At 38.4% G+C, this 14,094-nt stretch overlaps 1 protein-coding gene across 1 annotated transcript in view; it reads left to right on the forward strand.

Moving 5' to 3' along the window:
- CTNNA3 (catenin alpha 3) overlaps positions 1 to 14,094 on the forward strand; it is a gene marked incomplete at its 3' end in the record, with an annotated part of 1,444,109 nt that overhangs the window by 858,543 nt on the left and 571,472 nt on the right. The window contains exon 9 of the mRNA XM_007456477.1: positions 7,072 to 7,224. Coding sequence (XP_007456539.1) covers positions 7,072 to 7,224 — 153 coding nt within the window. The remainder of the gene's footprint in view (positions 1 to 7,071; positions 7,225 to 14,094) is intronic.

Below are 14,094 nucleotides of genomic sequence, written 5' to 3' on the forward strand. Positions count from 1 at the left end.
TTTGTTAGGTCTGGTGAGTTTTTATCTTGCTCCTTCATCTGCTGTGTGTTTTTCTGTCTTCTCCTTTTGCTTATCTTACTGTATTTGGGGTCTCCTTTTTGCAGGCTGCAGGTTCGTAGTTCCCGTTGTTTTTGGTGTCTGTCCCCAGTGGCTAAGGTTGTTTCAGTGGGTTGTGTAGGTTTCCTGGTGGAGGGGACTAGGTCCTGTGTTCTGGTGAATGAGGCTGGATCTTGTCTTTCTGGTGGGCATGTGCACGTTTGGTGGTGTGTTTCGGGGCGTCTCTGGACTTATTATGATTTTAGGCAGCCTCTCTGCTAATGGGTGGGTTTGTGTTCCTGTCTGGCTAGTTGTGTGGCATAGGGTGTCCAGCACTGTAGCTTGCTTGTCATTGAGTGAAGCTGGGTGCTGGTGTTGAGATCTCTGGGAGATTTTTACCGTTTGATATTATGTGGAGCTGGGAGGTCTCTTGTTGACCAGTGTCCTGAAGTTGGCTCTCTTACCTCACAGGCACAGCACTGACTCCTGCCTGCAGCACCAAGAGCCTTTCATCCACATGGCTCAGAATAAAAGGGGGAAAAAGTAGAAAGAAACAATTAGTAGAAGAAGAAAGAAAGAACGAAAGAAAGAAAGATAGAAAGAAAGGAGGGAGGGAGGGAGGAAGTAAGGAAGGAGGGAAGGCAGGAAGGAAGGAAAAAAAGAAAGAAGATAAAGTAAAATAAAATAAAGTAAGATAAAATATAATAAAGTTATTAAAATAAAAATATAATTAAGAACAAAAAAGAAAAAATTTAAAAAAAAAATGGCCGGGTAGAACCCTAGGACAAATGGGGGAAGCAAAGCTATACAGAGAAAATCTCACACAGAAGCATACATATACACACTCACAAAAAAGAGGAAAAGGGGAAAAAATGATAAATCTTGCTCTCAAAGTCCACCTCCTCAATTTGGGATGATTCGTTGTCTATTCATGTATTCCACAGATGCAGAGTACATCAAGTTGATTGTGGAGCTTTCATCCGTTGCTCCTGATGCTGCTGGGAGAGATTTCCCTTTCTCTTCTTTGTTCTCACAGCTCCCAGGGGCTCAGCTTTGGATTTGGCCCCGCCTCTGCGTGTAGGTCGCCGGAGGGCATCTGTCCTTCGTTCAGACAGGACGGGGTTAAAGGAATCGCTGATTTGGGGGCTCTGTCTCACTCAGGCTGGGGGGAGGGAGGGGCATGTAGTGCGGAGTGAGCTTCCGGCGGTAGAGGCCGGCATGATGTTGCACCAGCCTGAGACGCGCCGTGCGTTATCCCTGGTAAGTTGTCCCTGGATCCCGGGACCCTGGCAGTGGCGGGCTGCACAGGCTCCCTGGAAGCGGGGTGTGGATAGTGACCTGTGCTCGCACACAGGCTTCTTTGTGGCGGCAGCAGCAGCCTTAGCGTCGCATGCCCGTCTCTGGGGTCCGCGCTTTTAGCCACGGCTTGCGCCCGTTTCTGGAGCTCCTTTAAGCAGTGCTCTTAATCCCCTCTCCTCGCACACCAGGAAACAAAGAGGGAAGAAAAAGTCTCTTGCCTCTTCGGCAGTCCAGACTTTTCCCCGGACTCCCTCCCGGGTAGCCGTGGCACCCTAGCCCCCTTCAGGCTGTGTTCACACCGCCAACCCCAGTCCTCTCCCGGCACTCCGACCAAAGCTCGAGCCTCAACTCCCAGCCCCGCCCACCCCGGCGGCTGAGCAGACAAGCCTCTCGGGCTGGTGAGTGCTGGTCGGCACCGATCCTCTGTGCGGGAATCTCTTCCCACTTTGACCTCTGCACCTCTGTTGCTATGCTCTCCTCCGCGGCTCTGAAGCTTTCCCTTTCCGCCACCCGCAGTCTCCGCCCGCTAAGGGGCTTCCTAGTATGTGGAAACCTTTCCTCCTTCACAGCTCCCTCCCGCTGGTGCCGGTCCCATCCCTATCCTTTTGTCTCTGTTTATTCTTTTTTGTTTTGCCCTACCCACGTATGTGGGGGGGTTTCTTGCCTTTTGGGAGATCTGAAGTCTTCTGCCAGCATTCAGTAGGTGTTTTGTAGGAGTTGTTCCACGTGTAGATGTATTTCTGGTGTATCTGTGGGGAGGAAGGTGTTCTCCTCGTCTTACTCTTCCGCCATCTTCCCGGAAGCTCCCGTCCCTATTCTTTTGTCTCTGTTTTTTCTTTTTTCTTTTGCCCTACCCAGGTACGTGGGGAGTTTCTTGCCTTTTAGGAAGTCTGAGGTCTTCTGCCAGCATTCAGTAGGTGTTCTGTAGGAGCTGTTCCGAATGTAGATGTCTTTTTGATGTATTTGTGGGGAGGAAGGTGATGTCCACGTCTTACTCCTCTGCCATCTTGAAGGTCTCCTGTCAGTCCTCATAATTCTTAACGTTCCTTCTCCTTTCACTTTCTTCCTCAGTTCTTCCTGCTTCACACCAGCACACTAACCTGTTCTCTGGCTAGAGTTTACTTGCTATTCACCAAATTTCCCACCACTTCCATCGTCACCCCCAGATACATGTGCATCTTTGTATATATGGCTTGTTCAATGTGGTGCCTTTCCTATTTCCCTTACTCTCCCGACCCAACCCCTAAGTGACTGAGGAAGTTCAAGACTAACATAAATGCTATTTCTCCCATGAAACCTTTGCCATTTTTATCAGCTGGAATTATTCTTTTTCTTCCTGGAGCACTTATAGCATTGGTAGTTGTATTATAGCAGTAATCATATACTGCTCGTCTTTTTCTTTTCTAGTGGATTTTTCTTCACACTGGATTTTAAATCCTTAAAATGAAAATTATGACAACATCTCTCATTTAGCAAATGCTTTCTACCCACGGTAGTCCTTACATCATTGATTTTTATCCCTGGAGCAAGAAATAATGCCATAGTATGACTATCTCAACCTCTCAGGTGAGTCAGTTTACTGAACATTACCCAGGTAACTAGTAGAGCCAAGGTTTCAGCACAGGTCCATCCATCTAAACCCAGCCCAAATTTGTAACCACTATGCCAGGGGCCAGCAATAATGACCTATTCACCTTCAGAACTTCTAGTGCATAATACACTGATTTTACTATTATAAATTTTTTTCTTCCTTACTATTTATTTTACATGTTTTTAGAATTTCAATTTTCTTGTGCCTTTAATCTCTTTTCTCATTTATTTGAGAACTGCACGCATATTAAAATTCTTAATAAGGAAGATTTTAAACCTTCTTTACTTCATTACAAAATTAAAACAGTCAAATATATTCCATTTCTACTGAATTATGCAGCGTGAAACAGATATTTGATTTCACTAAAGGCAGGTTAAAAATTTTATATATATTGAGAAACAATTGTCTGTTTCATAAATGCCATAATAAAGACTTAAGGTATGTCAAATAAAATAGGATTCTGGTGAAAACAAACAAAAAAACACAACAATTTGATTGATTCTTTAGCTGCTGAGTTGCTGAATTGCTGTACTCATCTCTTTTCCATGTTGGTAGTACTGGTGCCACACTCAGAAAAATATGTTTAGGGTCTTGTACCTCCTTCTCCTCATTCTTGTCATCAAATAATATTAAGTATCCATAAGATACACATCTCATTAAATTGACACAGTAGGTATATGCTGAATTAATTATTAGGTGATTTAGTTCCTATTAGTTAATTGAGTTTTCAAAGTCATATTTTGCTCTTTGACTTAAAATTAAAATGGCATTAATAATATACAAATATAAGTTTTATGCTTCCCTGAGGGTGATTCTTTTCTAAAACACTTTCTCTTCTTTCCATTCCTCTTTCACACACAGTTTCATTTTTTCTATTCCCTTATTTGGTGGGGGTTAGAGGGTGGGCAGGTCTTTCTTACAGTTTGCACATACAGCTCTCACTTTTGGAATTCCACTGTAGAGAAATATTTTATCTGAGGTCCCAAACCACTTACATCAGTGGCAATGTACAATTTAAATGAAAAAAAATCCCATATGAATATGTCAGAACATATAAAGGAAATTACTTAGCATGGCATTCAGGGTCTTCCATATTTTGTCCCTATGTTCATTTGTGGTCTGATCTCATAATATTTCCTCTTTCATGGTCAGCCATAATACAGGAGATAGCAGAATTAAACCCAGTGGTGTGCAAAGCAGAAGTGGCAAAGTGTGATCACCAATGGGTAGTTTATGTAAGACATCAGAGTCTATTAGTTGCTACGCGAACAAACAGCACTAACACCAGATAAATGTGTCTATATTGGATTCTCCTGAAAGCAGATCCTGAGACTGGGGCCTTTATTCAGGTTATTTATTTGAGAGGCACTTCCAAGAAGCAAGTGTAAAAGAATATCAAGCATAAGAGAACAGGCAGGGAAGGAGGAAAGGATATGCGATTGAGGTCATCACTATAGACAACAGTTGCTTAAGGATCTCTGAGAAGTGACAGAATGCCTCCCAGAATTGTCTGACCAATAGATGGAAGCTGGGAATTTTATCCAGTAGCTCCCGTACCCATTGGTTGAGAGTTGCTCACAGTGGTATTGACTCTCTAGAACTTTGAGGCTGTTTGTGCTTGAGCTGAGAATCTTATAGAGACTTGGAGCAGGCCCTGAGAAAGAATAACAAAAAGAAGCGTGGAATGCACTCGAGGTGGGATGTCTTTGGAGGACGTGGAACTGTCCCCACGCCCCCAGCAACACTTGAAATCAGAGACTGGTCCAGTGGATGAGATCTAAAGTACCAAAAGGCCTCTAATGTAGCCTATAATCATAGCTATGAATGTAATGGTAAATGATCAGGAATCAGTAAGAGAGAGAATCCTGTGAGAAAACTGTGGGTTGGTTGCATTAATTGTGCTATTTGTTGTTTTCATGGGTTGAAGATGCTTTCAAAGGGGAGGATATTTCCCTGCCTGCTGATTGTTTGCTATCTCTTAAGCATATCAGTCATGTCTAACACAAGTCACCAATTTCTGGCCATTTCCTTCTGTCATCTTTTAATCTTTTTGTCTGAATTTTGTTCTTTTACCTGAAATACCTTTCACTATTTCCATTGTGCCTAATGAGACTCTATTTCAATCTTTTCTCTACCACCACATTCCAGTCACACTAGATACTTGTGATTCTGGAGGATTATAAGGGATCATGTGTTTCCAACCTGACATTTTTCACAATACCTAGCTCTTGGTAGAAATGTAAGGAAATGGTGTTCAGAAATACTTGTTGAATTGAATGAAATCAAATACACAGAAAAGAAGATTCAACACATCCATAATGTGGGTGTTATAATTGTGTTTGGTAGGATAAGTTCATTTGAAGAGCATTGATACAGAGGTTTATTTGAAAATTTCCCTTTCAGCTGTTGGGTCATTTCCTCTCTTTGTTTCTTGGCCATCATCTCAGCCTCTTTTTAGGTCCTACTCTCCATCTGCACGACTACCATAAGTGGTAATATTTTTTAAGATTTTATTCTTGGATATCTCACTGTGCATCTTCCTCTGTATGATTCTTTTCACCTCCTTGGCTTGAATTACCTCCCATATGTATGCTGGCTTTCAGCCCCATATCTCTAGTGGTAAATCTCCTCTTAGCCCCCCTTCTATATGTCCTGGTTACAAATGAACGAATAAAAGGATAAAGGGGAGGGATGGTCATTGGCAACAGCTCCCCTTCTGAGAGATTTTTTCTACTTTTCTCTTATGTACGTGAAACTAACACAACTTGCATTTCCCAGCGCAACTCCTAACTTATGATCTCTTGCCTGACTTCCCTGGTCCACTCTTTATGGACATCAAACAGTTCATTCACTCAAGGTCTACCCCTTGCCTTGTAAACACTTAGCACTCTACACCCTGTCCAAGTAAATGCTCAGTAAATGTTAATTAGTTGCCATTAGTGATTTGCTGTTCTGCATGCTAAGCAGAATCTTTCCTTGGGGATCTTCCTACTGCCTTTGTGAAATTGTTGATAGCCATAAAAATTTCACAGTTCTTCTGAGAAAGCTCCACTATCTTAGACAAAGGTATTTTTCTCCCCCAAATCTATAATTATTATGGATTTATTATCCTACAATTGTTATAGGAAGAGAGACAGTGCTTTTTTTTTCATGTAGCTACATCATTTAACCCCTTGAAAATATATTAATTTTAATGTAATCCAAAACTAGAGTAAGTGTCTACTGGTTTTAAAAAATATTCTAAAATATAATCTTCACAGAAGGCAAATTACAAATTCCCTGTCTGATAGCTAGTCATATCTTTATTACAGAGATTATTAAATTGAGGGAGTTGACCAAAAACTTTGGAGCCATTCATAATCACTGACATTGTTAATGAAACATTTCAAGATATTGTGATCTTTAAGGACTCAATATTATATAAATACAGTGCATTAATTTTCCAACTCAGTTTTAAATTTCAGAAATATATGCTGAGTAGAGTAATTGCCTGATTGTCATTTATAAGCTTAAACATAATCTAATTTAAAAGAACTAATTGTAGTAGAATGTTATACTTGTTTAATAACTTAAGGTGTGAGGGCAAGAACAGTTAATGCAAATGGAGAAAATTGGACATCAAACTCATTTTTTTCTCCTTGCTCTATTAATCTGTTACCCAGTGGCATAATCAGTGATCTAACTTGGTTTAATTACCATGAAGTCTACAATTTAGCTAATCAAAATTTATCATGAGTTCTTCCAATGAAGTAGAAAACATTTTATAATTTTGTAATTATGAAAATACATGATGTACAATGTTGTTTGTACACGTGCATAAACATTACAGTAGTGCAATTTCTTTGAGGGAAATATACAGTACTATCACTTATAATCTGACCTCTGGGCTAAGTACAATTTAAGAAAAAGATAGTCATTTTTGAGAGCAAGAGAGCTATTGCTCGATGATATTTTTTCTTGGATATTTAGCTTGCTTTAGCTTTGTAAGTGACATTCATACAGTCTTAAATATTATGATTTTAGAGACTGTGCAAAAATACATATAAAAGAAATTTTATAATTACTGAGATTGTAAAAATAGGAAATAACAAGAACGATTTCTTGAAAAAAAAAAAAAAAAACCTCAATTTTTTATTTCTCCTCAGCTCCGTAAGGCTATTATAGATCATGTGTCAGACTCCTTTTTGGATACGACAGTCCCACTTTTGGTTCTCATTGAAGCTGCCAAAAATGGCCGGGAAAAGGAAATAAAAGAATATGCTGCGATATTTCGTGAACACACCAGCAGGCTTGTAGAGGTGAGTGTGCTAGAACTGTAACTATTCTAAATCCAGGAGAATAGGGCTCTCATTCTGCATTTATAGCTGAATTGGATTCAAATAAAAACTTTTGTCCACTTATAGCAAATGAAGCAGAGTTGGGCCAAAGTACTATGAAGGTATGTATGTCAAATTGTATAAACTATCCCCCATTGGCTTGGAAAAGGAGCAAGTTATTTAGAAAGAATTATGAAAATATGATCGATATATTTTCTTAATGTGTATTTTTTTCAGAGCTACACACACACATACACAACCCTGGTTAAACACAGGTTTTATCATTACAAATACTTTCTTCCTATTCTAACTTAAAAGTATTAGATGCTTTCTCTCATGCCACTTTATTGTTTCTCTCCCATCTTTTCATGGTTGTTACTCCTTCAGCCTTTCAAATCATATTCAGCTATGAAACATGACTATAGAACATGAATGTAGGGTATACAGGGATAGAGAAACACAGAATAATTAAGTAGGGTTAGTGGGTTTGTCCATGTCCCAGTAGAGGCAAGAGGAGATGATAAAACTGTAATTTCCTCCTGCTTGGAAACTGGAAACATGGAAATGCCCCATGATTTGGGGGGCAGGGGGACATATTGCTGAAGGAGCTATGAAGTGCTGGGTGATTCCTGGAAGACAGGTAGTGGAATTTACTGTCTTACGGACATCAATAATACAGCCACGGTATAAGAGAAAGCCTGAATGGAAGAATTGCTAACCCCAGTAAAGTGACAGTACTCACAAGTCCAGGAAACACTGGAAGGAAGGGGAAAATGTGGTTGACCAGATCCTTGTACTAGAGCGATACACTGCTGGTACCCATCAGTGTGACTCTATCAGTTGTTTATGGTTTGTGTCCGTACTCATTGTCAGTGCTATGTGCTCTGCTAATTATTAAATGTTCTATGCCTGTGCTGTGCTGATTATTAAATGTTTTGACTGCAACACCTTCCTATATAGGCCATGAATTCTGTGATGAAATATGTTTGGGGGCCCAAATTGCTTGTAAAACTTGTGTTAGAAATAGTCCCCACTTGAATTAGAAACGTTGTATAGTAAATGTTCTATACGACGTTTACTAAAGTAGAGGACTTTTCCAACATCTTTAATGTGGATCAACTGGGAAGGAAGTTTCTGATGTAGCTGGCACTTACACTGGGTCCCAGTCTTCACATCTAGAAAATAAGAGTGGATAGACAGATGATTACTAAGATAATTTCAGCCCTAAAACTGCCCCACCTACGACTTTGAAATCTTTGAACTTGCCAAGAACTCTGTGAGACAGGGCAGCTGTTGTAATTCCCATTGGCCTTATGTGGAAATAAAAATACAAAACCTAAAACAAGCTAATGAGAGTTGAAGCTGATTTCCAGGTTTACCGTGTTTAACTAATTCATTCAACTATTTATTACTTATCTAGTTTTATTTATTCCTTCTTGTACTCATTCCTCAAATATTTACTAACTATTCCCAAAGGAAAATGTTAAAAATTAAAAGAGAGCAGAACAGAGGAGCAGGTCATTAAAGGCACCTAAGTGTGGCTCCTAAATATCATAAATCTTTTGTCTAGAAATGTGTTTTCTAAGCTGAAGGAACACCAAATTATGAAAATAACTTTTTTGGTGAAATATTCTGAAAGTAAAAGTTGGTTTGTGCTAATAACGTTGGATCCTTATTCCTATTTTTCAGTTTAGTTTCTAATGAAACATAAATCTCATGAAGTGCTCAGTAAAGGACTCCTTGATCCCACGATTTTGGGAAAAAAGTTCTATTTCTCCTCTTGGAGATTTTACATATCTGAAAAATCCAGATATAAAGAAATCTCTTTAAGTCAGAATTTCCCCAAATCAATTTATCTAAAGTGCGCTTTCTTTCATGACGCTTATTAGTAAGGCACTGCCTTCCAGAAACACTTGAGAATACTACCTTATTTTATTACCAAATGATAGTTTATTGCTATGTAGATAGAGCTCTAAGAATCTATTTCTCTAAAATTAATTCTCTTAAGGCCTGAGCCCAGCAATTGGCAGAGTACAGCTTCCACTGTACTTTATTGATCAAAGCAATCACAGAGCCTGCCCAAACACAAGGAGAGAAGAGGCAGCAGGAGACTCCACATCTCACTGGAAGGAGCAGCATAGTATTTGTGGCCACCTTTAATTTACACGTCTCTTCTTAGGACTTCATTTGCTTTAGCTGTAAAGTGAAGGTTAAACAAGATAATGGTCTAAGGTCACTAACAGTTTCTAAAATAGTAAGATCTGAGAAATACTTGTTACAGTTGAGAGACTCCTAGCTCTCTAAGAGATATAGACACAGGAGAAAATGAAAATGGTTTTTAAGTATACTGCTCAAACACTAGGTTGTTTGTATATATCAAGAAGGGAAACAAAAAGAGGGCTGCATTTATGTCCCCGGAAAATTATTTTTTGAAAGGAGCTGTCTAACCAAAGCAAGAGAGAAAATCATCATTAATTTACCACAAACATTGAGATAGAAGTGTCTGGGGCAGAGTCTGAGGAAATAAGAGAACTAAAATATATCAGTTTCAGAGGACATTGTGAGTTCACTTTGTATGGATTGGTTACCAGTCTTCCACGTCCCTTTTCCTTACCACCCCACTACACAGACAAGCACATATACCCATCTTATTCCCAAGCTGGGTTATTTGACATAGCAGCACAGATTCGATACTAAATGACTTCAAGAAAAAGCTATTTTCAATATGTTTGGGTTTTGATACCTCAACTATGTTTGTCAGAGAAATTTAAAATCTAAAAGTGAACTTGTTGAAGTAAGATGTAAGTGGGAAAAAAAAAAGTCTGTTTTTAAAGAATTCCTATCAGATCTTTGAAGAAAAAGTCCATGCTGTTAAAGGAATGCTTTAGATAATGGTTAACTTGTAACTTTTACGAAAGGGATGGTAAAAAGTCGAACTGAACACAAAGCAAAATCACAAAGCCTTAAGAAATTCTGTGAGTAATAATTAGAAAACAAAAGGGATTTGGAGTATTGGTGAAAGAAATGAGATTGAGGAAAAAAGTGGCCAATAAATCGGGCCTGAACATTCCCATTCTCTAGTGAAGTCATGTCTATTTTATTACCATGTAGTAAGTTTAACATAAAGTGACCATGGGTGAAATGATGGTTATAAAACCCTGGGCAGTACCAATAATTGGAGAACTTAGATCCTTGTGGCTAATTTTATTTTACTTATGTTGCATTAAGTAACTGTTATGCAAAGCTTTTCCTACTTTGAACATCCAAGTTAGTCTGTGTTTTTGGGTCCACCAAGGCACACTAAGAATGAGACGCAGGAGTCGAGGTTGGCCCTTTAAAAATTAAGCTCACATAGTGATGAGCAATTAATGACTAATGTGCTTATTGAATTGTGCTCCCCAGTACTTTGATGTTGCACTGACGGTATCTTAGGGCACCATTAACTCTAGTGGTTTCCACCAATAATACCTATTAAACAAGAAGTTTAAAGTATTAATTTTATCTTTAAAGAAAAATATTCAGTAATTCTGGACGGTAAGGATTTTATTTTTTATCGCTTTAAGCTTCCTCTCATAGCAAAGTCTATAAGCTAGTTCTCAATAGATTTGTCTTAAATGAAGAAACACATTCATAACACTCGCTCAGTTTTCTTCCTCTCTAAAAAGTTGACTCTGAGGATTCCAGTAACTGGACTTGACATATATGCCTGATCCCAATTATTTGAGTACCTCCCTACTCTGTTGTACAAAGATACTTTAAAATAATACTACACAATGATATTAGCAAATGGCTTTGCCATTAGTTATCAAAAGCAGACAGACACTATAAACCCTGCTCCAGATCTCCTTCGGAAAGAGTTTGTGACGATTTGATAACATCTTTAAAGAACTTTGCCCATTTCAGAGATAAAGTTTGTAGCTTTAATGTGGTAATGTTACTATTATTCAGAAGAATGCCATTCTATATTCAATAAAGACATTGTTTTTATAATGGCTATTATTTAATATTTCTCTAAAATTAATATTTAAAAACCCCACTATTATTTCTGAATCATATTACAATTTGTTCTCAGCAAGTCAATTCATGTTGAACACTACAGTTGCTACCAATTAACTGATAAAATCTCCTGTTTGTTCCATGGATTTTATCACATTAATTATTATTAAGCATGCCAGTGTTAATGATCAAGACCTGAAAATTTCCTGTGAATTAGTGAAGTTTCTCTATGTGAAAAGCCAGCTTTGTCAGTGCTTTGACTTATTCATCAAAAATTCATCTGTCTTGATGTACCTTATTTTAGTAAGTTTCATGGGAGCCTTTCATCAAAAAGGAAAAAGTGGGTGGACATTTAATTATAATACTTCCCTCCAACCTACAAAGCTGATTGTTCCCACTCACAAAATGGCAAGCCAGATTTAGCAAAGCCCCAGTGCCAAGAGAGAAGACTTTAGAGGGGGACTCTTGCTGTTTGCAAGAAGTGCTCATTGCTATCAGCTCTACTAATATTGTTGCGTTTTGACAGAATGCTGTTCAAATGTCACGCATTGCTTTAATTGATCATCTGTTATCAAATAAGGATATGTGTGGTTATAAATAAATCAAGCTTTTAGAGACCCATCCCGTTCTTCCTTCTTTCTCGCCCTCGACAAGAAAAAAAATGGGAAAAAAAAAAAAGAACAAACCCATATTTACGCTTGTACACAAACCAACAACTGTTCTACACAAACCAACAACTGTTCTCAGTGAGCATCTTGGCAGCTCTCCTCTTTTCCTGGGGAAAGGATATTATAGCTAAATCAGAAATGGTTTTGCTTATATAGAATAGAGCACACAGGTGTGACTGCCCACTCCCTGGATTAAAAACTGCTCAGCATTTTAATCTTCTTTTAGTTAAAAGACATGATGAACATGATTCTTCAAAGCCTAGCGTGAAAGCACAGTGAGTGACCTTTCCATGTTTTAGAGGTTTCTTTATAAATTTTCTATTCATGGTCTTTGGAATACAGGGAAAGTTCAGTGATACAGTTATAGACAAGTCAGAGACTTTCCATAGTCAAGTGTAGGTATTTTTGAATGGAATATTAGTGTTTTGGAATTAAGAAGAGAAAGAAAACTATATGGGATTAGAGTAGTTTGGAAATTCAGCATGAAGTAAGCAATATTTACATTAAACCTTAAAAACTAGGCAGGACTTGGATATGAAAAACTAGAACTCCAAGTGGAAATAACAGCATGAATAAAGAAAAAAATGAAATCTAGATTTAAACTGGCTGGAGCATGAAGTGGGATAGCAGTACTTGATGAAGAGCCTTGAATATTTGAATGCCAGGGTAAAGAAGTTAGATTTCATCTTACAGAACTGGATCCAGTAATGGATTTGGAAAGCAGCAGTTGCTTCTCAGCAGGGAAGGATCTCAAGGGAAGTCATATTGTGTGTTGGCTATTTTGCATCTGAACATAAAAATTTCTAACCCCCCAAAATTGATTCGAATCTCATGAACATAAGCTGGCATTTAAAAATGACTGGATTTAAAACCTATTTATTATCCTACAATAAATGGAGAGAAGAAAACTAGTTTTAGTAATGAAATTGGAGCAGAAAACAAGTGTCCCAGGACTTAATGGCACTAGATTGATGTTATACAATAGAAATAGAAGGCAGGCCACATATATAATTTTAAGTTTTCTAGTAGCCATACTAAAAAGAGTAAAAATAAACAGGTGAACTAATTTTAATATGTTTTATTTAATCCAGTATACTCCAAATATTATCATTTTGACATGTAATCACTATAAAAATTATTAATGAGATGTCTTACATCTTTTGGTACTATGTCTTAGAAATCTGGTATAGATTTTATACTTACAACCTGTTTTAATCTAGACTAGCCACATTTTAAGGGCATAATAGCCATAAGTGGCTCATGGCTATGTTTTAGATAGTGCAGTTCTAGACAGGTGATTGGCAAGTTGAGGACAAGAGTGTATTCATTCATTCATACAGTCATTCATTTAACAAACATGTCTTCAGTGCCTACTATGTGACACGTACTGTGCTGGACTCTGGGACTCTAGAGCCTTTGTTTTTGTTTCTCTGGCCTGATATACAGTAAGCACAACATTCAATAAGTCATTGTTGAATGAATTAGTATAAGAAATGAAGTAGAATGTCCATTAATCCTATAGGAGATCTTAAAAATGGTAACACTGTGACTTACTGAGTAAAGTGTGAAATATGGAGACTTTCTTGATGTTCTTGGGAAAGTGACTTAGTGTCTCTTGTATCTGTCCTGTAAAAGACATACTCCATTGTAAAGTGAAGATAACAGTAAGATTAGGTTGACACATTAAAATACCAAGTGCCACGTGATGTGGACATCATTGTTCGGTGAATATTATTACTCTTCTTCCCTTTCCTCTCTTTAACATGTGTTCTTTTTTTTTTTTTCAATCTGGAAAGAGGTTACTTGAATCTCCAATACCCCTGATAAGCAATGAAAATTTCCTCTTAAAAAATTCATTTTAGGGCTTCCCTGGTGGCGCAGTGGTTGAGAGTCCGCCTGCCGATGCAGGGGACACGGGTTCGTGCCCTGGTCCGGTAAGATCCCACGTGCCGCGGAGCGGCTGAGCCCGTGAGCCATGGCCGCTGAGCCTTGCTTCGCAACGGGAGAGGCCTCAACAGTGAGAGGCCCGCGTACCACCAAAAAAAAAAAAAAAAATCATTTTATAAGGTGATGTCAAATATACTGTAGTTGTTGGACCTTTGTATGCAACTTCCAAATACAGATAAAAGTGTTTTTCAGGAACATTAACAGGCAATAAAACGGCACGCGCAAAAAAATCTCCTGCTGA

Source organism: Lipotes vexillifer, unplaced genomic scaffold (genome assembly GCF_000442215.2).
Source record: "Lipotes vexillifer unplaced genomic scaffold, Lipotes_vexillifer_v1.1 scaffold520, whole genome shotgun sequence".
Lineage (NCBI taxonomy): Eukaryota > Metazoa > Chordata > Mammalia > Artiodactyla > Lipotidae > Lipotes > Lipotes vexillifer.